General features: G+C 39.0%; 2 protein-coding genes across 3 annotated transcripts in view; one reads left to right on the plus strand and one right to left on the minus strand.

Moving 5' to 3' along the window:
- Positions 1-12,333, plus strand: part of LOC117419637 (calcium-activated potassium channel subunit beta-4-like) — a 30,413-nt gene extending 18,080 nt beyond the window's left edge. Inside the window, exons 2-3 of the mRNA XM_034032598.3 lie at positions 7,168-7,292; positions 9,936-12,333. Coding sequence (XP_033888489.1) covers positions 7,168-7,292; positions 9,936-10,104 — 294 coding nt within the window. The 3' untranslated portion in view covers positions 10,105-12,333. The remainder of the gene's footprint in view (positions 1-7,167; positions 7,293-9,935) is intronic.
- A 3,641-nt stretch (positions 12,334-15,974) lies between these two features.
- Positions 15,975-23,700, minus strand: part of LOC131697391 (receptor-type tyrosine-protein phosphatase beta-like) — a 45,380-nt gene continuing 37,654 nt past the window's right edge. For both annotated transcript variants that reach the window (XM_058985620.1, XM_058985623.1), the window contains 8 exons: positions 23,570-23,660; positions 22,260-22,336; positions 22,020-22,154; positions 21,683-21,805; positions 21,208-21,371; positions 20,589-20,724; positions 19,419-19,539; positions 15,975-18,584 (listed from right to left, as the gene is read on the minus strand). In XM_058985620.1, the coding sequence (XP_058841603.1) occupies positions 18,562-18,584; positions 19,419-19,539; positions 20,589-20,724; positions 21,208-21,371; positions 21,683-21,805; positions 22,020-22,154; positions 22,260-22,336; positions 23,570-23,660 (870 nt within the window). In that variant the 3' untranslated portion in view covers positions 15,975-18,561. The remainder of the gene's footprint in view (positions 18,585-19,418; positions 19,540-20,588; positions 20,725-21,207; positions 21,372-21,682; positions 21,806-22,019; positions 22,155-22,259; positions 22,337-23,569; positions 23,661-23,700) is intronic.

Consider the following 23,700-nt stretch of genomic DNA (forward strand, 5'->3'; position numbering starts at 1 on the left):
GCTCTAGTTTTGCAAAAGGGGGCATTACAAAACTAAAAGATTTACTGCAGGTGAGCATTGGGAGGTGGAGAGAGGTGGAAAGCCTGGCCAAACAGCTGGGAATTCACTCACTCAGAGTACTAGAGAATCTTTTGAAAAAGCTCAGAGACTCTTTCTCCCCTAGGGTTACAGAGATGTTGAACCAGGCTCTGGGAGGCACTGATGAGCAAGAGTTGGCTTGTCCTTCCTTTTTAGTGTCCCCTGCTGTTCCTGAAAACCTTGGGGAAGGTTTGTACAGTATTGAGAGGCTACAACAGCTTCCTGCACACTCTTCTGGAAAAAAGGAGCTGTACACACTCTGTGTTAAGGTGTGCGATGTGAATGCGCTAAAGACACTGCCGGATACCAGGTGGAGAGCTCATGTGGACTGTGTAGGTAGTACTGCTCCGGCCTGGAGGTCTTTATATAAACCGCCTTTGCCTAAGCGTTCAGGAGATCTACAGTGGCGCATTCTTCATGGCATCATAGCCACTGGGCGCCACGTCCACCGTATTGACCCTGCAGTTAGTAAAGACTGTGTTTGTTGTGGAGAGGAAGAAACACTGTTTCACCTTTTTACTGACTGCAGAAGGTTGGACCCCTTGTTTAATGTTATTGCTGAATTGCTAAATTCTTTAAATGTGGTTTTTACTAAAGAATTATTCATTTTTAATTTTCCTTACAGTCACAAGACACGATTTAAAAGTGCTTTAATTAATTTTATATTTGGGCAAGGAAAATTAGCAATCTGGAAAACCAGGAAAAACAAGCTGCAGGGGTCGGGAATTTATAATGCTGAATTAATGTTGAAATTGTTGTTGAAAACAAGAATTCAAATTGACTTTGCTTATTTTTCTTTAGTCCATGACTTACAGAGTTTTCAGCAGCGTTGGTGTGTGAATGAGGGATTGTGTGTGCTGGGGGAGGAGGGAGAGTTACAGTTTTTTGTGTGAAATAATCTGGATGTATTTATTTATGTGCATGTATATACAGATTTATCTAATTGGGGGGAGAAAAAAAAAAAAGAAGAAAAAAGAAAAGAAAATAAATATATATATATATATAATTTAGATCTGTTTTATATATAACTGTTAATTACTTTATTTGTTTTCAAAATGTTTTCAATAAAGGACCCTTAAAAGTCAAAGTCTCTCTCTCGCTCTCCCTCTCTCTCTCTCTCTCTCTCTCTCTCTCTCTCTCTCTCGCTCTCTCGCTCTCTCGCTCTCTCTCTTTTTTATATTTATTTTTAATCCATTATGGGGAGATTAAGCCAGAACTACGGTGCAATACAGACAAATCGCATTATCTCTAAGTGAAATTCTGAAAAAAAAAAAAAAGCAACAGCACTTAATTTTCTTTCTGATTCTGGTTATATAATCTTACAATACGCTATTGCAGACAGTGGGTGTGCTAAGGTTCTGATAGTGAGAAGTGTAGAGTCAAACACATGCTTTATGCATAGTTGTTTGTGGGTGGTGATTATCTGCAATAACAGCCATCCTGCAGTTATCCAGCGATGAAGGGGTACAGTTCTGTGACCCCCCAGATTGTGGGATGCATCAGTTAAAATTGAAATCCTGCTTTATAGTTTATTATACCAAACTTTTATATTCAATCTTGCTTTCTTTTTACCTCTCTTTCTCTATACAAATGTATGTTATGTCTTGTACAGTGCTTTGAGAAAGGTGCTGTATAAATACAATTTGATTTGATTTGATGCATACAAAGACAATGTGTCATCACACTCCCTCGTTTCCACTGTAACTTCAGCAGTGTTTTTTTCTGATCTCACTGCTCTTTTTATAAAGGATCATCAATCATGCTTTTTATTGAGCGAAAGTATAACATATTTCTATAACCTGCCAGCCTGCAAGCACTTCTAAATGTTTGTGTGGTCTGTAAGTATTGACAACTACACACAGGAGGGCTGTGATCCAATTAGGGTTGTCAAGTGCCCAGACATTTTAATTTGTGCTTGTTTATGCTCTGCAGCACAGGGTAGGATTTATACAGATAGTTCAAAGCTGGTAAGTGGAGGCTTTTCTAACCCCATTGCATGCACTGCACAGTTTCCTAGGATAGGTGTGACTCAGGGTTCAAGCTCAAGGAACAGAGCATTGACAGATACCAGTCCAGGCAGTCACTATTGCAGAGCCATTCTGGAGAGGAAGGAAGAACAAATATCCCACCCAGTCACCTGTGTTGGGAGCAAACTAATAACATTTTGGGGGTAGCACTGCAACAGCGTTCCTCTTTAGTGTGTAAAGTAAGGGAGTAGGGAGGCTTGTGTGTCTGCAGCTAAAACTACAATTAGGAAATATAAACAAACTGGTAAACCAACAAGTCTGGTTTCTGTTGAACTATAGAACAGTAAAGAGGGATATTATGCAGGCGCCTGTCCTTCCATCTGTAACACACTGTTTTTCTCATATCTGGGTAACCGCTTGATGAATCTTGTTCATATCCTTCATTGCCAAAAGTTATTAAGAGTATCATAATCAGACTGTCTCTCTGTACACTTACATATTTACATACATTATTTATAGAAAGTGCTTATCCAGTCTATTTCAGTCAATAGATCTGCTCATTTGGAATGCTGTATTTATTACAGAAAATTGCAAAAGAACATTTGTTTGTGTCGGTTGCCACCTTGTACTGCCAAAGTCATAGAGAACATTTGTGTGATTTGTAGGGTTGATATGTGATCTTCAAAAGAAGTCCAAAAAAGCTAAGTGCAGACCTGTAAACTGAATGATGGGCTCAGAGGCTCAGTACATCACAGTGCCTCCAATACACATGGTCACCCCAGCGGTACAGCAGAGCAACGTTTGAGAATACAGGTGTCAGTGTGAAGACCGTTTATAATTAAATAAGGAATCCGAGAGCAGCTGGATAAAGAGGACTTTTAGAATCCCTGCAGACACCTTATCACAGGGAGAGCCAAGGAAAGTTACTGACCAACTTCATTAATTACAGCTGGCCGTGAGAGCTTCGGAAATATTTGATTAAAAACTGCACATAAAGAGTAGGGGCGGAGTGCTTTCAAGCAGGTGTGTGGGCAAGGAAGTCTGATCCTGCCAAACCTCCCACTCTTCCCTTGGCCACCTGAAGCCCAGAGACATATGTTTGCTGGCCTTTGACCTAGAAAAGGTGGGGCGCTTCAATTCTGTCACCGTGAATCTCTGGAATGTCCTCCTGCAGCTTTGTTCTCTGATCCCAGAGATGCAAGATGAGATCCAGCTTTACTGTCATTCTTTACACGCTGCTGGATTATTGGTAGAGACTGGCCGGGATAACAGCAGCACTCTGAAGTGCATTGCCCTGCTCTGCATTAGTTATGGAAGCTGGCTGAGTGAGCTTCATCAATACCACTTTGTTTTATGGCCCCTCTTTGGAAATCAATGGGCAGCCCTTTTTATTTTGTGGGAATCAGTTCACTTGAAGTGTTGCTAAAGTGTCAGTAAATATCTCACACCAACGCAACTGATGGTGTCTGAAGAAATGAAAGTGCATTCAATTGACTCCCACACTAGTTCTGTGAGTATTAAGCACCATCAGGAGACCATGTGGACTCATTATTCAGTTTTCTTAATTAATGATTCAACAGTGTTCTAGTTATTATTATTTTTTTTTACCACATTCTATCTCAAAGGGCTCTCCTAATTAAACAATCATTTCTGGTGAACACACATGCCTAAAGAATAGCTTGTATTTCTACAGTATACTGTACCGGGGGTTGCAAATGGCTATGCATTGACATTGAATTGAAATAGTTTATTAAACCATTCCTGTACTACAGGTCAGCTCCATGTAGGTTAGGCGTTGTTCTAACATTGCCAGTCATATATTCTTGAATAGCCTCCTGATGTTGCAGGGTTACTCCAGTCCTGATTATTATTATTATTATTATTATTATTATTATTATTATTATTATTATTTATTTCTTAGCAGATGCCCTTGTCCAGGGCGACTTACAATCGTAAACAAAAATACATTTCAAGAATCACAGTACAAGTAATAATACAATTAGGAGCAAGATAAAAATACAATGACTTTGGTTCTAGCAAGTACAAGAATATGACAAAATACGATTCAATAACGGAGCAGATAACAGTGTCAGTGATAGTTACATCAGGATATAATTAAATACAAAATACTACAGATTAAATAACACTTGTGACAGATTACAGTACTCTGAAGTACAGGATTAAATGCAGTAAAATAGGGGGCAGATAAGAGCAAGTAAAGTGCATTTAAGGAAGAGTGATAAGTGTCCATAGGGAAAAGAGGAGTTCTACAGGTGCTGTCTGAAGAGGTGAGTCTTGAGGAGGCACCGGAATGTGGTCAGGGACTGGGCAGTCCTGACATCTGTAGGAAGGTCATTCCACCAATGTGGGGCGAGGGTGGAGAAGGAGCGGGCTCTGGAGGCAGGGGAGCGTAGAGCGTAGATTGCATTCGGTATGTTTTGGGATTTAGGCCTCGGCTCCATGCACATGCCCGGTTTTCAGATTCTTTAAAAGAATTTTACAGTTCCCGCTTTTCACTACAATACCCTAAGAGGTTAACCGCCAGAGTCTCATAACACTGGTTGAATATTTCTAGTAACTGTTTTTTTTTTAAGAACCAAATATATGTCTGACATAACCAGAGGACAGAGTGAGGAAGATATTCATGATTTATTTACTATATATTCTCGATAATCCATTAATGAATTGCCACGGCATGAGGTGGTAAGACCAGGGGTTCATTTGTAAACAAAACAGTACCGGATCTTATAATTAAGAGGGATAGCATTTTAGTTCCTAGATGTAATGCACTGGCCTTGATTTACAGCAGCTCTCATATATACTTCAAGTTCTCATCAGCTTGTGGATTAGAGGGGTTTCGTGCCTTATTGTTGATGTAGCTGCATGCCCACCTTGCCTAGCCATGTTTTAACATAATCTTCAGGTTTGAACAATACCAGTGGCAGGGTGACTAATCTGATGAGCAGGAGTGACGACACTGTTGTTGTTAACAGCGCTAGTTTTTTGGTGTTTTGTCGTTTGGGGTGTAAAAGAAAATAGTAATTTCGACTCATAGACGTCGCATCCTAAAATATGTCGTTACAGTAAACTTTTGGCATTCAATTCAAGGAACAGAAAAGTCTTTTTTTATTGTACATGTTATGTATATACAGTTCTAAGATCCAAATTCAAAAGACATTCTGCGCTTTTACATTTTAAGCCCATGTTGAAATAGCTTTATAGGTGTTAAAATCGTATCACTATAGTAACACCAAACTGTGAACAAAGGAAAAAAGGCAGTTTTCTTGTGTTCACTTATCTTGTTGTGCTTCCCTGAGCTGAAACAGAGCAAGCGCGTGCATTATTTTTATGACCTACAATGGTCTCCAATAGTACTGGACACCCCTTTTCAATGCAAAATGCTCCAGTTTACTTGCATACAGGTACAGCTAACTACATGCGCCTGAGTCACTGTAATCCAGTTCAGAAAGGTCAATCCCAGGCGTCCTGTCAGACAGCCTTTACTAAACAGTATCCACCTCATGCTTCTCAGCCTCACAGGCTTCTCAGGCTTCTCTGAAATCTATTCATGTTCACAACAACAGTACGAAAATGTGTCTGTCTTATTAACTCAAAACTCGGGGTCTGGCGTGGTTCATGGTTTAAAACAAGTTGATGCAACAGATGAGGAGTGAAACAGCAAGATTAAAAAAAGTGCAAGAACTGCTATTAAAGAAAGTGTACACTTTGTCATGAAGCAATTCACTTCAATCTGATTCACTGTCACAAAGAGCCTGTTATTCTCCAGGAAACCAGGGCTCTATTAATACCAGCAACGGTTTGTTACCATGGCAACCCTAGATCTACAAGCTGAACATTTGTAGGAGGACTCGTATGTGTTTATGTATTTATTTATTAAAAATAAGGAGGCAGACAGACAAACAGAATGCACATATCCTAATGCTGTTCTCTTTAATAAAACTACAGTCAGCACTCACATATCCGATCCTATAAAATGTTGATTTCAGTGATGGTTAAACAAGAGTGACACGTATCTGATTATTTCTGATTTGACGTGTATGTAGTGAGCACGTTGTAACCTGCCCCCTACCACCTAAACAACCCCCTGCCCTGCACACACACATTATTATTATTTATTTCTTAGCAGACGCCCTTATCCAGGGCAACTTACAATTGTTAGAAGATATCACATTATTATTTTTACATACAATTACCCATTTATACAGTTGGGTTTTTACACAAGCAATCTAGGTAAAGTACCTTGCTCAAGGGTAGAGCAGCGGTGTCCCCCACCTGGGATTTAACCCACAACTTTCCGGTCAAGAGTCCAGAGCCCTAACCACTACTCCACACTGCTGCATGCACACACACACACACACACGCACGCACACACACATTTTGTACAAAGAAAAAATATGACGTGAGGAACTGTACAGGGAGACGATCATTGTTTCATTGAAATTTGTTAGTGCACAAGTTGGGGGAATAACACAGCAGCAAAATATTTAGATGTACTGTAGTTGAGGAAGCACTGTGTAACTGCAGTGCACAATAAAGACAGACTGATTTGCCATCCCAGAAAAAAGAAACAATGGGCTGTGACGGTTAAACAAGTCAATTGTAACGTTGAAGAGATGAGCTTTGTATCAGAAAACTGGTGACAGAGTCGGAAATCACGTGTGACGAGTAAGTGCATTCATTTTTTACATATATATATATATAATGGGGATTGATTTTATTCTTAATACAAGGACAGTAAAACGAGAATGACGTGTATCTGAGTGTCGTATATCTGAGTGCTGACTGTATAAGCAACATTTTAAGAAATGAGCCAAGCTGGCACACGTCTCGGCTGGTCAAGGCATGAGTCAAAATGTGTCTACTTGACATAAGTTCGTACAATTTTTTTAAATAGTACAAACTTAGTGTTTGAAAATAGTGTTTGAAATATTGAGCCTGATTAACAAAACGTTTTTAAAGAATGTTTTATTAATTGCATTTTCACATCTGTGTATTTTTTACACTTTAAGATTTTTGCTTCAGTGGCTGTGCAACCTGAAAACTACCTGTAAAGACCATGCCAAGCAGCAGGTCATGTTTTTGTTGGTTTGTGTCTTGACAGTGTTCGTACCTTCCTCCATGTGCAAGAGACAACCAGAAGAACACGGACAGTGTGCTGAAGAAGCAGCATGACTGGACTAAGAACATCTCCCAGTCCTTCACGTGCTTCTTCGACCAACAGAGAAGGTAATGCTGCCTACTGACAGTCATATGAGCACTCACACTGAAACTGCAGTACTGACTCTAACACCCTGCAGCTCAATGCGTATCTCAGGGAGCAACTGGATCACAGAGGACCATTGTGTCTAGTTTAGTACCACTGAACATTGAAACTAAACTCAGAGGTACGAAATTCCTTCAGTACTTTGGTGATCTGCTTTGTTTCTTTAACAGTTTATTTTAGCGCAGTCTGGATCTGCTTAGTTTCTGTAACAGTTTATTTTAGCACAGTCTGGACCTGCTTTGTTTCTTTAACAGTTTATTTTAGCACAGTCTGGATCTGCTTTGTTTCTTTAACAGTTTATTTTAGCACAGTCTGGACCTGCTTTGTTTCTTTAACAGTTCATTTTAGCGCAGTCTGGACCTGCTTTGTTTCTTTAACAGTTTATTTTAGCACAGTCTGGATCTGCTTTGTTTCTTTAACAGTTTATTTTAGCACAGTATGGACCTGCTTTGTTTCTTTAACAGTTTATTTTAGCACAGTCTGGACCTGCTTTGTTTCTTTAACAGTTTATTTTAGCACAGTCTGGACCTGCTTTGTTTCTTTAACAGTTTATTTTAGCACAGTCTGGACCTGCTTTGTTTCTTTAACAGTTTATTTTAGCACAGTCTGGATCTGCTTTGTTTCTTTAACAGTTTATTTTAGCACAGTCTGGATCTGCTTAGTTTCTTTAACAGTTTATTTTAGCACAGTCTGGACCTGCTTTGTTTCTTTAACAGTTTATTTTAGCACAGTCTGGATCTGCTCATTAAAGGGTAAGTATTGTTTTAGTAATGTAGGGCCTTATTTTCATGATTTTTTCTCCTTTCAAAAAATAGTTAAATAATGGAGGAAACGCTTTGAAAATATGACACACAGTCCATTTACTCTGTTTCTGAATGTTGGTTTTACTTTTTCATTGTGTGATATCTCATACACACATTTAGATGACTATCCTGTCAATATCATGGTCTACTATATCCCCTTCAGTCACTGTGTGTATAATTGTACCATGTTCATTTTCCTATCTATGTCTCTATTTTATAATGCATATATGTTTTTTTCAAGGTTTTGGCAGGGCAGCTTCTCGAACTCCATAGACTTCACACGAACAAACTGTTTAAAAAAAAAAATCTACAAATGTAATAAAAAGATTGTGACCGAAGGGTTATATTCCATATGCGCAATTCACTCCTGCAGAGCTAGTCTGATTTGACAGGCACCCTTGCAATGTGTTTTTATCCAATGATACTACATGAGCTACTTTTGTTTCGCACACGTTGGTCCAGATTATGAAGGTCTAGCTGGATTTCTTCCCACGATGGCTGCTGCTGTACATTGTGCTTCAACAGTGGAAAGCTTGCATCCGAGGGACGCGTTCATTGCAAGGACATGTTCCTGTGAACCCCGTTGACAAGTGTACTGATCCTGAGTGCTTGTAATAGACTTTGATTGGCAGACGGGTCCCAAATCCTGTTTAAGGGTTTTACATGCTCTCTATCTCTGGTGACCTGTCTTGGCGTATGATCTTAAGGTGGACTCCCAGAGATGAATGAACAGGAATCATTCATAGAGGCCTAGCTACTTAAATGGGAGATAACCAAGGCTTTAAAAGGCATCCCTTCCCTCTCGCAACCATGGCAACAGGTTCCTTGATATTTCGATTTGAATTCATGCTTTCTGTACTTTATTTTCATTTTAATTCAGGTGAATCTTTTTTTTTCTACTTGACCTAGTTTAATAAAAGTTTACCATACTAAAAGTCTAGTAGTGTATTAAAGCATTGGTTAAGCATTGTAAAGCCCAGAGAGGTACAGTAAAGCATAAAAACAAAGCAAACCATGGCTGTCATCATGGGCACACAAGAATAAAGACTCGCCACAATTTCGTGGTTGTCGTGCGGGAAGCGGACAGATAGGCCCTATCATGATCCTTTCAAATAAATCTTAGGTTTGGTCCAATTTACCAACGAAACAAACACACTGCACAGTCAATCACATGCAATCACATAGTTCAGCTCAATTTCAGAACATAACATGTTTACTTCTTGTTTCTCATAAACTATATACACCCCTTATAAAAGTTTACCATGGAAAATGTGCACAGTAATTTAGCAGGTTTCCATGCCTTTCCCATGGTTATACTTTGCATTTACCATTTAACAGGCTACACCATACCTCTCCTTGCTTTACCATGTGGAAGAAGGCAAAGGCTGGGTGCAAACCAGCATCTTAACCACTATGCAAAAGAGCTTTTAACCTCATCTCACCGATAGGGGGCAGAATCCGTAACTGCAGTGTATCACCCACACTACCTGTTACACCTGCTCTCGCTGTGCTTATACTATAAACTCTCATAACAGACCCCCTAACCCTAACCCTATCCTTAACCCTAACCCTAACCCTAAACCTAACCCTAACTCTAACCCACACTACCTGTTACACCTGCTCTCGCTATGCTTATACTATAAACTCTCATAACGGACCCCCTAACCCTAACCCTAACCCTAACCCTAACCCTAATCCTAACCCACACTACCTGTTACACCTGCTCTTGCTATGTTTATACTATAAACTCTCATAACGGACCCCTTAACTCCCGTGCCTTGACGTGCTGTGCTTGTGTTGCAGACCAGACGACGTGCTGCTGGAGCGCTCCCACGACGAGAGCGTGCTCCTGCACTGCGTGCTCTGGCCCCTGGTCAGCCTCCTGGTCGGGGTCCTGATTGTGGTCCTCACCGTCTGTGCCAGGAGTCTGGCCGTCCGCGCAGAAGCCCTCCAGAAGAGAAAGTTCTCCTAGAGAGAAGAATTGGGGCGAGAAGTGGCTGTCGGCAGCCTGGGGTGCAGAGGAAAGGAGGAGCTGCTGAGGAAAATAAATATTTACTATTCCATCTCTGACTGGACAAGCGATAGGATCAGCGTGCCGTCTGTCACTGCAGAGGCCGCCCCCTGCCCATAGTCAAACTTGCTCACGATATATATATATATAAATTATATTATGACTGGCTTAGACTGTACACAATGGCAATGTATGTCTATAAATATTATATATACCATCCTGTCGCTGTATAGAAACATTGCCCCTTGTAACAAAGTGGCCTTTCCGACTCCCCCTCAGTTACATCTCTCCACAAGTCTAATGACGTATTCCACTCCCATATCCTGAGTCACTCCATTGCACCGGTCCCCTGCCTGCTAGCCGATGTATTGGATTCAGTTCAGTATGATGTTGGCTGCTGTGGATCTGGTTCCAAACTGATACTTCAGTCCAGACCCAGCCCAGGCCACATCTCTCTCCCATCTTTACCAGACACGTGCAGAAGCAGGAGAGGCAATAAACAGGCACTCCTACAGTGGTTCAAATTGAAATACCATTTCTGAAAGCTCAACTTGAGTTTATGTATGTAGTCTAGTATACAATCTGACCAAGATAATTGTTTAATCTTCCACTGTGATATGTGTTTATTTATTTCAAACATCTACACTTTTACAATTTGTGTTCATAATCTTTAACACTTTTTGTTTTGTTATAAAGAGTATTACCATCAATAAAGTTGGTTTATGCTCTAAATGTCTGCAATAAGGACTGGATTGTGCTCCTCAATGTGAATTAAATAACCCAGTAAAGCTTTTGCTAATAGGGTCTAGAATACAATAAAGAGTTAAACATTATTGATCTTGCACAAAACAGGAAAAAAAAATTCTGGCTGTTCTAAGATATGAAAGATGTTGAAAGGTATGCCCCACAATCATTCAGTTCCACACTAATATATGGCACTCAGAATATGCTAAGCATCACATGACCTCGCTCAGCAGCCACTTTTTTTCTGGAGCAGTCCCACAGCACGAGCTGGCAGCTCCTCTAGGTTTGAGTGTCGCTGGCCCTACGCTGCTGCTCCGTGTTGCAAGAACCTCTGTTTAAATGCGTGGGTGTTACATGAGCAATCACCGGCAGATCACCCACACCTGATGCCTGCGTGATGTGAGGATCATGAGGACTTTCCTAATCGACAGCGTGCATCATCAGGATTGGAGTCTGGTTTTACTTCTGCAGGCTAGGAACTAAAAAGTGACCCTTTGCAAATGTATAGTAGTAGTGAATCTGCCTGTCAGGTTAGTACTGTCTTAATCTAGACTTTTGAGCACAGTTCTCCAACAGCAGACTATTTTGAACGCCCTGTATAATCCTTCACTTTGAAAACTGACATGCACACAAGGGTTGATGTTTGGCATAGCATTTGTTACAAGCCAAAAGCCCTGGAAATGAAAATTCAGCGATCCGTCTGTGACTCATAGCCATTAACACTTGTACTGTAATTATTGAGATCTATTAACAATGTAATTTGTGCAACATTTTGGTACATGTGTTATTACAGGGCATTGGGGTTTTCAACGTGAGTCTGAACATAGCTTAACAGTGTTTTTCATATATATCATATATAGATGTGTGTGTGTGTGTGTGTGTTACAGACATATTGTGAAATCAGGCTTTATAGACCCAGACTACACAGAATGTGTCTCTTATATCATAAGGGGCATCTCTGACAGTACATACATATTTTATGAAGTGATTTTTATTTCTTTTTTTTTACATGAAAACTTACTAAGAGGCTCTGCAGTAAACTTCAACAAAAAAGCGTCATAATCTAAATATTTTAGCACAGAATATTTTATTAAATTATATTCTGCATTATTGTAACACTAGTTAAATCTCAGACTTCAGATTTACTTGAACTGGTGAGACCGCCTCTCTTGAAAGGTTTTTTTTATTACCAATACAAAGCATTTTTGTGATTTAAACATTTTTTAGGAACTAGAATTCATGGATGCATAGCACCATTTTTAAATTAAATTTGGGATCAGGAAGATGTGGGACCAACTTTAACACCAAACTGGATACAACTAAATGCAACAAAAATGTTTGCGTTAATAATACCAAATGACCAGGGATGAGGCATTTCACGTAATGCCTGACTACTATTTCGTGAAATGCCTGATTTCACAATATGCCTGTAACATACATATATATATATATATATATATATATATATATATATATATATATATATATATATATATATATATATATATATATATATCTCTCTCAAAAGAGCAAACTTCCCAACAATTCGGTATGTTTAACATACCTTTGTCAAGGGAAAGTGGAGGTACTTTTGATGCTATGGTAACTACACTCACTTATTTCTATGTGTTTGTATTATTTCAATCTATTAATGTCATTTACTACACAGTGCATACTGTCTGTATCAAGTCTGTTTACCCATTGATTTTCCTTTACTCTTCTGTATTGTTGATTATCTCATTTTATTTCTTCTAAAATTGCACATTGGAGCTCATTCATGTTCATTTTTGTAAAGTGTTGAACTATTGGTTCATTTACTTTTTATTTCTTATGTAAAAATACTGACTGAAAAGATACCAAGTCTTGCTTAAAATAGCAGCGTGACCTGTCAGTTGAGAGCACCTGGTGAAATATGTCTTCACAATACGGTGTCCACTGGGGACTGAGGAAACTGCATTTATAATACAAGTAATTCATTATTGGCTTGAAGAGGGGTTCCACCTGGGGAGCAGTACAGGAAGTAACAACCTATTTTATTAACAAGCTGAAAAGCAACCCCCTCTGGACTTCACTGTCTGTGTGCAGAGCATGAGCAGCAGGCATTTCAGAAAGTGGAACTTTTTTTATTTATTTTTTTCAATTTGTCATTGCTCATGGAAGAGGTCCCCCATAATCTACACAGCTGGGAAGTTTGTCTTTTTCACTTGTAAGGTCAAGTCTTCAAAATGTTTACTCGGTCTTTAATGAACTCCTATTTTTTGAAAAGTAAAACCGCCATGTTAATTTTACGAAACTGCCTTGCTGTAGGACCAAAACAACCAAGTAATATAATCCAAGTTCCCTTAAGCACTCTCAAGGCGTTTGTGTCTCATGTTGTAACATGACCGTGACTTTTCTCCTTTTAAAAAAATAGAAGCCAACTAAAGACTGCAGGAAATGCTTTGAATAATAAGGCCCATAGTTTCTTCTAGGTTTTACGTTCCCCCACAATGTCTCAGGGCACTCTCTAATGGGAAGGAGCCATGTGTTACCAGAGGTGAGGGCTGACTTACCACAGTAGTGACTGGCTGTATGTTGGATTCGAACCAGGGACTCCAGAGGTGAAAGCCTGGTGTGATAACCCACTGCCCCATCTAGCTACTGTTTGAAATTGGACATTTAAAATCTTGGCATGTAGAAGAGACTGAGAAAGACATTAATGCGCAAATAATATGAATGTGGGAGTCCAATCTGCTTAACTGATCAAATGTGCAGGTTTATTTATAGAACTTCCTGCCTGGAACATTTCATAGCTTTACAATGCCATACAAGGACTGTACCAAGAAATAAGACTTTTAGACCAAAGTAGATACCATAATAATAAAAATAAACAGTAAAACAATTACATATGGATACTCTTGAGGCACATACTGTAAAAGCAATTCAAGGGAGTATTGACAGAGAAACGAGACTGATGGTGTTTTCATTAAGTGGACCCAGTTCTCAAGGGCACCTTTTATTACACATCCCTCCAACCCTCCCCACACAACTTTATTACTTTCTAAGAATTTTATGTTGAGGTTAAACAACAGCAAGTGCATTAGACAGCAAGTCTCACGTATTCAGCCTCCAAGTACATCACATCGCCTCTTCTCTTCCATTCTGAACAGCTTTCAAAAGCACATTTTTATTGAGCGATTGGGCTCCTTCAATAACATCTTGCATTACATGTACACTTTTGTTGTTGTTTTCTTTTTTTTTCATTTCACTTTTTGATTTAATCTGTGTAAAGTGTTGCTGTTTAGATTTCCGTTTAAGTAAATAAGGCAATACAAATGCTAACTTATCAACCCCAATGGTTATAAATAAATGCAATTTCATTTTCCTTTATATACATTCCAGCTCTGGCGTCCGCAATTTTTTGCAAAATTACATTTTTCTTACGGTCGTGCCAGGTGAGCCACTCAGGGACCCCTGCAAAATCAAATTGAAACGTGCATTGTCATCCGTCCTTGGGGACAATTCAATTGATCTGAACAGTGGTAGATCTACAGTAAGCATCATCAAATCATTGAAATAAGAACCATACGGAACAGACAAGAACCGCATTAGCACTATTCCATCTTCATAGCCCTGTGATGGGCCACTACCTCGAGGAAGCAAGGGAAGCGTCCGACACACCACATCAGTGTTTGTAACCATCTTCATGGGGGTATCGAGATGAACTGAATAGCGCCCCTTGTGTCTCTGTCAGAGTGAGCAGGAGATACAGAGAGATTAATTGAATAGCCCTCTTGTGTCTGTCAGTGAGCATGAGATACAGAGAGATTAATTGAATAGCGCCCCTTGTGTCTCTGTCAGAGTGAGCAGGAGATACAGAGAGATGAATTGAATAGCGCCCCTTGTGTCTCTGTCAGAATGAGCAGGAGATACAGAGAGGCAGTATCGGGGCCTCATGTCCTGTGTGGTTCATCAGACCTAGTTTTTGATATATATAGTTCGGGACACCAGATGGTAAGTGCGGCAGATGCAAAATCAAACACAGATTTAAGAACGGCTCATGTTTCATTCATTTGGATTATATATCTGTCTGTGACTGTATTGCATTCTGGAAATGTTAACTTGTGGGACTTGATTGCTTGCACCATGCGGCAGGGTGCTGGATCAGGCAGTTTACACGGGGGTCACCAGGTGCTGTTCACGTGAACCCCATGCGGCTGTACAGGACTCTGATTGGGTGAGGAACATGACAATCTATTACATTGTTGTTAGTTAAAGGTCAGTGGGCGCTGATTGGTCAAAGCCTCACATACTTGTAATTTGTGTTTTCTGTGTCTGTCTGAGGGGGATAAAAAGGTATCAGGTGTGTGTGGATTCAGAGAGTGGAGAATCGTGTGCTGTGAGCTGTGTTACTTGTTGTGAACCTGCTGCTGCAAATAAAGAGCCTGTCGGCTATTGAACTGATGTCAAGACTGCCTTTTTTTCCGATAGCAATTTCATCCAGTGCTACAATATATATATATATATATATATATATATATATATATATATATATATATATATATATATATATATATACTGTATATATAAACCAGGGCTGCACACGTGAGCACAGAATCATAGCGTTCATGCAGGTGAAATTATTATTATTTTTACAAGATATATAATATGATACCTTTTCTTATTGTAGAGGTAAGGTAAATAGGGTTACTTTGACTGCTGCTTCTGGTTGACAATTATTTTTAGACTTTGCTAGAAGAGCAGCATCTAGCCCCCATTTGAACTGTCCCTCGCTGGAGGACAGTGCACTAAAAGCTCCTTGCAAAAGCTGCAAACAACCTGCCTGTCTGTGTTTGTGTGTTAAATAAAACAACTGGATAAGAAGGACATTACAATGGTATTCTACATCAAAACCTGTGAAATGCACCCAAAGACCCCTCCCGGTACGATCATCATTACGCAGCTTTCCACAGAGATCAGTGACATTACTATTTCATGTTTAATGTCGTATCATTAAAAGGTAATTTCTGATTTATCTCAATTTTATTTAGCAACAGGCCAATGGAGTGAAATATAAAAGAACAAATATTTTGTTAACGAAATAATCCTTAATGTCATTATCTGAGCTTTATTTGAATATATTCACAGAACATATCAAGGACAGTTAATATTATTTATTATGTAACATACATAGATTGTTTTAACAGGAAACCATGTGGAAGCTTCCTAAATACGGCATAAAATGTATGTTTTAAAGAGACAGTGTATATCTGCAAAGGCAACATTTTAACATATTACAATTTCAAGGCAAACACAAAACAGCAGTCCAGCTTTACATTCTAATGCTACCTTCAGTAACTTTACTTGAAGACAGGCAAAATAATCTTTATGCTCTCAGTTCCTTGGTGGAAAAAGAAATCTCCAAATGAAACTGGTTCAAGTGGAATTGGTTAAAGTTTGGTAAAACCAAAAAATAACAGTCAAAACCAATCTTATGAAACATGGTATTTTTAAACCTACCTAATGTATATGAAGGTAGTCCCAGATTAGTATTAATCTATGTCTGTGCAAATCCCCTTATAAGTAGACCATGTCCAAAATTGTTTGCTACAGATATGCTAAGATTACACTCGTAGTACACGTCATATTTCCCCCAAACTGTATTGTATTTCATTTAAATATCTGTGCATTTTGTGTGCACATGTGTTCTGTATATACTAAACCCACAGATATTTACAGTATTACTCTTCAGAGAGACACATTTTACAGCATTCAGTAATTATTTTTTCTGAGATGGTAAGCATGACATCATTCATCATGTTTACTGAAAATACATTACTTTGTGTTTAAAAACATATAATTTATATAACTCTGTAAAAAGCTGATGCCAGTCGATACACATGGCTACATAATTGATTACATTAAAACTGCATATTACACTTTCTCTTTAAAAGTAACATAATTGCTAGAGCTTGAAAACAACAAAACTGATACACAATAATGATTTTTTTTAAGTGCCCACAACTGTTAAAGAAATAGCTAGACATTAACATTAACATCTACACCCTCAATACAGTAAATGCGGTCTTGAAGAATTTCTGTGAAGTGTTTAGAACTCAGTCCTGAATGCCTCTGTTGTCTCCTGTGTTTTATTTACAGTATGCAACATCTTCTTCAAGAGAATCGGGGTTGTTTACATATTTAGTGTATGGCTGCTTACCAACCTTTATGCTCATGCATTGTATCTTTTTTATATAAAAAAGGGATGCAATCATTTCTAGCACCTGAGATTTTATATTTTAATGCAGGCTCTTAAATTGCTCATCTACACGGGTTTAACCTTCATGCTTTGCTCATGTGATAGTTGTGCTGTGATTGATATCCTGAATCTCACTGAGATTAAAGAAAGCATTACAATCCTCCTGAAGATTTGTGGATGACACACAATGAAAAAAAAAAAAAGTAAAAAGTTTCAGGAATTTACCACACAGCTTCACATGGGCCATCCTAATTACATTTCAAATAGAAAGAAAAAAACCCCAGAAAATAATGGAAAAGTACTGTTCCGTGATCTATTCCCCAGATAATCTAGCAGGGAGTAATCCCAGTCTCTCCTCTGACAAAGACGAGAGGTCATATATAAATCTGGTTCTGTCTGCAGGTTCAACATTGGGGGATTATATATGCAGTGAATTCATCTGAAGTGCATTCTGGAAAAGGGTAACAGTAATAAGGGTAACAGCAAATGGCTTAGCCGCATTATTTTCAATAATATGATTTCAACAGGGGTAATATAAAGTGTTTTCTTCACCCATTCGAGACACGTGGGTAATTTAATAGCTAAATCCATCGGCTGTCTGGCATGAAATCCAAAATGGGGAAATCGAACGTGATTATTCGGCCAATCGAGCAAAATAAGAGCCTTTTCTGTGTGAAACTGTGGGACTGAAAACCTCCCACAGGTACATTCTTCAGCAGTGAAAAGGGTTGTTTTCTGTCCTATTAAAGTCAACGTGCGAGAACACAGCCAACACATAGAGCTGTTACACTTCTAAATGCTAAATGAGCTGGTACAATTCTAAATTCTAAATGCAGGGGTTTTTATCATCCTGCAGTGGCAGATCTAAATATATTAAAATACCAAAAATATAACCCTCCCTGACGTTTTAGATGTTTTAACAGACAAACAACAAACTCATGATCGTTCGTTCATCACTTCCCCTTTCAGAACCTGCTGCGATGACAAAAGAGTTCCCCACACAGGAATAGCAATTGTATTATTTTATAAAATGAAAGGACCAGCATTTAAAGCCACAGAATAACCTAATATAAGTGCCTTTAGCCATTGTTCTCGGTAGCTCTAACAATTATGTACAAAAGATTATAATAGCTTATTTGGTACAGTAAACACAACTTCAGTATGAAAGTAATATCCAAAGGCCATTAACAATATGAAAAAATACATATTTACATAAATCTATATTCCATTTATGCAAGTATATACAATAATCTCTATTAAACTTAAATAACCTGAACTCTTTTATAAAGACCACCAGGCAAATAACAATCTATACACATTGTAAAAAAAAAAAAAAAATTGCCTTGTAACTCTGAAGTGCGTGGATTGGGAAAACCGCATCAGAGAGTTTTTTTTTTTCTTTCTTTGATTCAAAAGGGAGGCTGGCTGTCCATTCCTTAACGTCTTGCATACACCATGTCTGAAAATAATAATAACAATAATACTGAATATTTTATACATATGTATAAAAAATACATGTTGATTCTGTTTCGCTGTAATTAGCAGACATTGAGAGATTAATGTTGCATAGAAAGACTAGACAGTTTGGCCCAGGATCTTACCTCCTTACCCAGCAATGAATCATCCTGGATGGAGGACCATTGATCCACTGATTTCAAAGCAGGCAGGAATGATGGGCATTGGCAGGACATTGTGGGAACAATGGATTTGATCTTTATAAGATTGGTCAGCTGATAGGATTTAACAAAGGGGGGCTAAGGCTCACCCCTAGAAATATAGCAATATGCAGGTACAGTGCAGGTTAGGAGCTACCATTACCCCTCTACAGCTGTGGCCAAGAGTTTTGCATCACCCTATAGAATTAACTAATTCTGCTTCATAAAGTCGAATGAAACCTGCTGAATAATGTTACGTTAACATATTGAATTACATATCGCTTTGTAGTTTTCCATATACTGTACTTAATGAAAAACTGACACAAATTGACAAATGTGACATGAAATACTGTACTTATGGTTTCCTGTAGACTTTTGCAGCATCATTTTGTAGTTTCTTTGATTACACGATGTTAAATAAAATATCTAAATTATGTTGATATAGGTTTTTTTGGGATTATGTCTCAATCCTAATATTCAAGGTGATGCAACACTTTTGGCCGTAGCTGTATAAATGTGTGGTGTCAGAGTCGTCTCACTAGTAGTTGCAAGGTCACAGCCCTTTGGTAAGTTTGCCTTCCTGGGTTTCATGAAAGGCTATTTGCAGATTGCAGTTGCAGGTGGATATGCGGCCTTACCTCTGTGATACTCAGGATTGACATTCTCATAGATGGGATACAGCGGGTTTTCCTGGTCGTGCCGTAGTTTCCTTGCTCTCAGGACATCTCTGACGCACTGGTGTAAATATGCATACTGGCACTGCAATGGAAACACCAGCTCTGTTAAACTGCGTCACAGTTAAAGTTGTCATTCGTCGTGTCAACCAATTTATGAACAAACCTCAGCGGTTGGACAGCAGAGGGACAAATTGCTGTGTCTTTTTCCCCACTTGTTATCCATCAGACAAAATGGAAAACACGTATAAAACATTTATTGTGGACCAGTGATGCACTCAAATCTGATATATCATAATAACAGTACAGTATCTGTTGATGTAAGTCAAAGTGCAAGCTTGCAAGCTATACCCAAGTGGATCTACTTGCTTAGTTTATATATTATAAACCTTGGCAATACAATCTTAAAATGGAGTACAATATTCAGGTATTTACAATCCTTAAAGAAACACACTATGATAGTAAAACCTGAGAACTTTAATAAATGTTGCTTGAAAATAAGGTGGGCAACAGCAATTTACTGCCCTTGTTCAGTGAGGGGATGAGAAGGAAAGCAACTCAGATAACCTCTCAGTAGCCGCAAACACAAGCCGTCTTGAGCTGATTAAACAACGTGGATGGACTATCAAGAATCTTTCTTTGTTGGTCTAATTGGTTTTGCAGATACAGGTGGTCTACAATGAGTCATATGGGAACTGCAATCTTTATTACTTTTATTCATTAATGTCAGTACTTTTTAACACCTGCCTTGAGCTCACAAATCACATTTTAAAAGTACTGTAATTCTGTGGCTGCTAAAGAACAAGACGGATCTTGTTAGTTATGAATGGCGGTCCTTCTTGAGTTTCGTCGCTTCACTGTACTCCCCTGTTAGGATTGCAGCTGAAAGTAACAGCTTGAGACCTCTCATTATTCTGTATTAATTTGAGAGGGCATCCTACAAGCAAAAGAGGTTTGAAGTCATCCCGAAACCACATGTATACGTCATCTCATTATTTTGATGTTATTAAAAAAAAAAAAAAAAAAAACAGAACAAAACAAAACGTTGTAGTTATTAGAGTTTATCAACAACAAAGATAACCGAGAACCTGACAGGAGCCTGACTGCAGCCGAGGTACAATAGGGACAAATTACCTCCGTCTGCACCATGTGAGCTCTGTGAAGTCTCAGCTCAGAGACGGACCCATAAATATCCACGCTATCCTTGGAGTCGAGCTGCTGCAGGACCCTGTCCAAGGAGATGAACGTGCCTGTCCTTCCTACACCGGCGCTGCAGAACAAACAAAACAGCACACACTTCAGTCAGCTCAGCACAGCGCTAACACCATTCTCAAAGGGCAGCAGAAGTTTAAAAAGCATACAAATTAATGAAAAGCTGAAGTCAACAGTTCTCAATTTTAGCATTGAACTATCCCAAAGCTGTTTTTGTTTTAAATGTGTATTGCAGATAATGTAGCTAATTCAAGTTTCTGAGGCAGTCGGTGTGTGCTGGATATTATATCCTGGAATAAGTGCAGATTCAAAGATTTAAGCAACATTTTTGGAATGAGAACCATCCATTTTTATCTTTTTTTTTAAATCCAAACATGAGTAACTGCACTGTGCTGAATGAACTGCGTTTCGCAATCTAGTTTTCCTTCTCTGTCACCCTGGGGCGACTTCAGCTGCAAGTAGTGCATTTTGTTTGCATAGCCACACACTTCTTGCTGAATGTCTCATTCGATTGCTGGAAGGCTGGGTCATTCTCTCCTACCTGCAGTGCACCACAGTAGCTCCGGAGCCTGGGGTGCGGTTGATGTAATCCCTCACAGTCCGGACAAACTGAATCAGAGACTGGGTAGTTTCAGGGACGCCGTGATCCGGCCACACCGTGTAGTGGAAATGACGAACCACCCTGCTGACATTCACCTGGTCCTCCTGGTTAAACCAAAGGTTACATTCATACAATTCAATTAAACACTGCTACCCCTTACGGTTAAAGCCAATTTAACCCAGAAATAGCAATAACTACGGATTAACCTGACAGATACCTTTCTTGATATTGTGTAGCTATTATAGATCAAGGATTTAGCAAATGAGTTTTAAAAATAAAGGTATTTCACGGCAGTATATTAAACTGTATATATATATATATAATTTCTTAAGTACAAAAAACTAGAACCAGATTTCATCCTGTTCTTTGTGTCTTCTTCCTCCCTTGTGAAAAAATGTGTGCAGAACAGGCTTACACTGCAGATCTTGAACTCGCGGATGGTCCACTCGGGTAAGACAGACTCCGATAACATCTGGACGATGAGATCTCCATAATACAAGGGATCCTGATCGAAAGGCCAGTAGTGATCACACTTCACCTGAACAAAAGCAGACAGTGGGGTAAGCAGTGCTATCTCTCTCCAGGATCCCTGATGAAATATTAAAACACGTTACAGCACATCCACCAAGGGCACAGCTTGAGATACTGGTCTTCTGCATAAGGTATGAGAAAGAGTGGAGTGTGTTTATGAAATGTCATGAGTGTGGAAATAATGCAATGCAATAAAAAGACAGCATTGCCTCTGCACTCACCCTTCCCTTCTCTAAACACTGGGTCACCATGACGATATTGTGGACGTTTTGCTCCCACACCATTTTCCAGAAGTCATCTTTTGTGCCGGGCAGAGGCCCCTGTGTGGCGATGTACTCTCTTCGGGAGTTGCAGCCCTGAAATTGCCCACAATGAGTAGAGATTAGTTTTATATTACAGCAGACAAACTCAAACCTTACTGTACAAACAGGCTGAGAGGAACCAATTTGAAGCCCACTTACAGGAATGTAACTGGCGTTGATGTAGTCAGAGCAGGGATCATCGTCCACGTAGGAAAGTTTCACCCGGGTTGTGTCGTCTGGAACACAGTGCGCAGTAGATTAGGGTTTCAAAAGCACAATGGTTCTTTGTTTTCATTATCAAAGATATTTCAAACATGCTTTCTTTTTCATAATGTATCTGATCAGCCTATACCCCACCTTGATAACCCACAGCTAGATTTATATGGAACATTATACAGCACCAATATTTTGTTTGTAAAAAAGCAATCTTACTTTGCCTATAAGTCTACTTCCATGCACTTTCAACAAAACCTTTATTTAAAAAAACATTCTCCTTAACCTGAATCTCATCAGGCAGCTTCTTGAAGGATCCCAGGGTGTCAGCTTCAACAACATTACTGGGGAGTTGGTTCCAGACCCTCACAATTCTCTGTGTAAAAAAGTGCCTCCTATTTTCTGTTCTGAATGCCCCTTTATCTAATCTCCATTGTTTCTTTTTTCAGGTCAAAAAAGTCCCCTGGGTCGACATGCATAATTTACATAAAAATAGGATAAATAACAAACATGCATGTAGGGGGAAACAAATGTTCGCTGGTGGGAACAAATATCAGTTCCTCAAGGGGTACAAATTCGCAGAAAATATTCGTTTGATAATCAAGTATAGGTGGTTGAAGCAATACAGGTTGATTCCCCAGTGCTGTAACATGCTCTAATAAAATCCAGCAGTGGCTTACTCTGGCATGGAAAAGGTTGATGAAATCATTCACTAAGTTTCTCTTTAGGGTCACTGTTTACTTTTTTTTTTTTAAACAAAACTTTAACAAACATTTTTTATTTGTCAGCGTTATTATTATTATTATTATTATTATTATTTATTTCTTAGCAGACGCCCTTATCCAGGGCGACTTACAATTGTTACAAGATATCACATTATACATTGTTTCACATTATACAGATATCACATTATTTTTACATACAATTCCCCATTTATACAGTTGGGTTTTTACTGGAGCAATCTAGGTAAAGTACCTTGCTCAAGGGTACAACAGCAGTGTCCCCCACTGGGGATTGAACCCACAACCCTCCGGTCAAGAGTCCAGAGCCCTAACCACTACACCACACTGCTGCCCCTGTTATTGACACTGTTGCTTAGTATTAATACTAAGAATTAAGTGTATCTGGCCTGGCTTAGTGGCAATATTTTATCCAGTGATCATATCCTTTTTTTTCCCAATACAGTCACTCTGTCCTCAAATGTTCACAAAACAGCTACTTCAGGATATTATTACATACATAAACATAAAACTTACAGGGCAGTATATTGTTGTATCGATTTTTCCCTCTGTTCTCAGGTAAAAGTGCTGTGTCAAGGGATTGGTTTCGACCAACATCTTTTAGCTCCTAGGAAGAAAGAAGGGAAATGTAATGGATTAAAAATGAT

This window comes from Acipenser ruthenus, chromosome 14 (assembly GCF_902713425.1).
Source record: "Acipenser ruthenus chromosome 14, fAciRut3.2 maternal haplotype, whole genome shotgun sequence".
Classification (NCBI taxonomy): Eukaryota; Metazoa; Chordata; class Actinopteri; order Acipenseriformes; family Acipenseridae; genus Acipenser; species Acipenser ruthenus.